This window comes from Canis lupus, chromosome 17 (assembly GCF_011100685.1).
Source record: "Canis lupus familiaris isolate Mischka breed German Shepherd chromosome 17, alternate assembly UU_Cfam_GSD_1.0, whole genome shotgun sequence".
Taxonomy (NCBI): Eukaryota; Metazoa; Chordata; class Mammalia; order Carnivora; family Canidae; genus Canis; species Canis lupus.
The window spans coordinates 21,158,757-21,161,893 of NC_049238.1; the positions used below are offsets into that span (position 1 = coordinate 21,158,757).

The following is a 3,137-nucleotide window of genomic DNA, read 5'->3' on the forward strand; positions in this document are numbered from 1 at the left end:
GTGGTGGGGAGGACCGGCTTGGAGCTGCAGGAGGGTACTGGGTGTCTGAATACCATGGGAGGGGCACGGGGAGCATTTGGGCCCCAGGGAGAGGCTGCTCTCTCTCCCCTGGCTTGTCTGCAGCTGGCTGTGCCCTGCTGTGCTCTGCTGGGTCTCAGCACCATTTGGGAACACTGGGAAAGCAGAAGCCCCTCTATGAGGCCTATCCAGCCTCCAAACCCCTGTATCCCTGAGGCCAGGCAGGCCAGACCAGTGAGTAGATGGCCCAAGCAGATGAGTTCATTCGGTTCTTTATTGGTTGTCTGGGCCCTAAAGCTGCCCCCTCAACTTAGGGTCTACCTGAGCTGCACAGAAAGACCTGCCCCTACTATTGGGGCCAGGAAGCGGACAAAGAGGTGGTCCTCGTCCCAACATTCCCACCCCTACTCTTTGGGGCTTGTGTTCTGGTACTGAGACTTCTAGGGGTGCGAATCTCTGTTGTCAAGGTTCATATCTCATCATTCTCCAGCTGAATAACGTGACCTTCAACCTCATTTGGGGTGTTCCTAGACTCCAGTGTTTCCCCTGGAAGCTCCTCTGCTTCCTTTCCAAGGTCCCTGGCCTCTACCTGTCCTCCAGCCTCTGCTCCGGGACCTGGGGCTTCTCTTTCAGCCTCCGCCTGTCCTCCAGCCTCCTGTACAGGCTCCGAGGACTCCCTTTTGGCCTCCACCCCTCCCCCATCTTCTCTGGGATCCAGGGCTTCCTGCAGCTCTTGCCTTGATGGGCTTTTAGCTAACAGGGACTGCCTCCCAACATCTTGTGGCTCCAGGGGCTCTCTGGGCTCCATGTGCCGAGGGGCCTCTCCTGGGAAGTTGATGAGCTCTGCAGGGGTCATTAGTCCGTCCCCATTCAGGTCCTGCATCTCAAGCACCTCGTCCACTACCAGGATCACCTGTGGAAGCACATGGTTGCTGTGGAGTCTGCAGTGAACAGAGATGTTCCCAGGAGCCCTGACCCTCCCCACATGTCTCCACAGCCCTGCCAAGCAGGCTTAGAGCACTTCTTTTATAGTGCATTCACCGAAAGAGTCACAATGAAAAAGACTGAAGCCCCAAGAAGTGGAGTCTCCTTCATGGGAGAAGGGGCACCCCAGCCCCCAGGGCTTACCGGGTTTGCGATCGGAAAATCAGCAGCTCCAGGTGCCAGAGCTTCGGTCAGCATGGACAACAAGCTCCAGGCCATCCAACTGTCCACTCTGGTCATAGTCGTGGAGGGCAAAGAGGTAGAGGAGAACTAAGGAGGAGAAGCCGGATCAGAAGAGGCCTCGGGAACAGGTGGAAGAGGCAAGGGCACATGAGAGCCTGGGGTCAGTCCTGGCTCTGCTGCCCCAGGCACCCCCACCCCCTGCCCTCTGGCCCCAGGGCCCAGCCCCTCACCCTGCTCCCGGGTCATGTGTTCTGGCTCCTTCTCCATCTTCTCCAGTCCCTGGAGGTAGTTCCGCAGAAGCCTAGCGGAAACGTGGAAAGTAAGCCCCAGAGAGGCTGGTCTGAAGACCCTGGCCTACCCCCCAGGCCAGCCCACTCACCGAAGCTGCTCCTGGCCTGGCTGGAAGGGGTTGGGCAGCGGCTGCTGCTGCACTCCGGGGTCCAGCCTGGAGGAGGGAGAGAAGCGCCAGCCTGGCAAAGAGCCTCCCGGAGGATCCAGCCTACCAGCCTTCCACCCTCAGGCTCCTGGCAGCGTTCCCCAGACCCAAAGGGTGTTGTTCTCTCACATTTCCAAAAACCTTGTGGGGAGGAGGCCCTTCTGGTCTCAGAAGCAGAACCTACTCCCTCAGACTGTTTTTATAGATTCCTAACTTAGATGTTAAGGGAAAACCCAAATAAAGCATCTGGTTAGACAGAGGCCAAATGAGGCCACACTTAGTAGAAACAAGTTGGAAACCCGAGAAAACAGTGAGTGGGTGGCCAGACAATGTGGATTGTGGTCACCCTTCTATGTCAGGGCCGGGGCCCCAGGGCAGGTAGGTCTCTGGCTCAGCCCAAAGATACCGCCCGGTTTTCCACAGACCAGATTTGCCCCATGACACAAGGTGAGGACATAGATGTTGGTTTTGGAGTTTCGATCTGCTTGGGCTCTCTTTCTCAGTCCTTGAAGCCCGAGATTTGCTCTCAGTTCTGGATGGGCTGCCTCTTTGCCCAAATCAGTCCAGACCCGTGAGGCCAGTCCAGACCCGTGAGGCCAGTTTGCTGGCAGGAGCCATAGCATCAGCCTTTGTCACAGCCACCAGCCTTGCTGCTGTTCCTTTATCTGTCCCTCCACTCCACCCAGCCAACCTACTATGTGGTCTTTACACCCAACACCTTGAGAGGGATGTTCACACAAAATAGGATTGATATGCCAATGATCTCGAAGGCTCTGGCATTCCCACATGAGGTGTTGAGAAGAGGAGTGCAGCTTCTTCCCAGGCTTCACACCCCATTGGAACTGAGTGCCGAATCCCAGATGAATCAATCCCAGCAAACACACGCTGGGTGGGTGCCCACTCTGCAATGAGTGCTCTTACAGGCACAGGCAGGGGTGGCAGCAGCTGGGGGCAGGGGGGCAGATACAGAGCTCAGGGAGCATACACTCAGCCTCCTGCCTCCCAGAGGGGCCCAGATTCTCCAGGGACTCCCCGCATCCCAGCCTGTGGCCCTTCCCTCTGAAGCCCGTTACCTCACGGTTCCATCCTTGGGAGCGGCCTGGCTCAGGGGCAGCAAGCAGCACTAACATTCTCACTGGCAAAGGTAACAGCATCCTTGCTGGAACTGGAACTAGGAACAGAGTTAGGGAGTCAAGGGGAAGGAATATCTGCCACAGAGTGGGGGAATCAGTGGGTCAGAGGTGCCTTCTCTCCCTGCCTCCACCTACAGCCCAGGTGTCAGGACTCCTGCTCAGGGAGGAGGCACACACAGACCTCAGAGATCTCCTGTGGAATTTGTCCAAAACAAATCTTACTCCACACCCACTGGAGTAAAGCTGATCAAGCAGACCTGCTGTGGTGGAAATGGCTCCGCAGGCAGAGGTCTCTCCCCGCTTCGCTCCCCCACTGAGGTGCCCCACCCATTCCCCACACCCATCCCCCTACCATCACCCCCACCAGCCCCTGAGGTGCTCCT

The 3,137-nt window shown here is 57.5% G+C and overlaps 1 protein-coding gene across 1 annotated transcript; it reads right to left on the minus strand.

Annotated features, from left to right (window-relative positions):
• Positions 1 to 274: 274 nt before the first annotated feature.
• On the minus strand, positions 275 to 3,109 carry CGREF1 (cell growth regulator with EF-hand domain 1). The gene is given in 7 exon segments (XM_038562397.1): positions 275 to 931; positions 1,147 to 1,209; positions 1,211 to 1,272; positions 1,416 to 1,486; positions 1,565 to 1,630; positions 2,695 to 2,720; positions 3,095 to 3,109. Coding segments are annotated over 7 exon segments (747 nt in total). The 3' UTR covers positions 275 to 487.
• Positions 3,110 to 3,137: the final 28 nt, after the last annotated feature.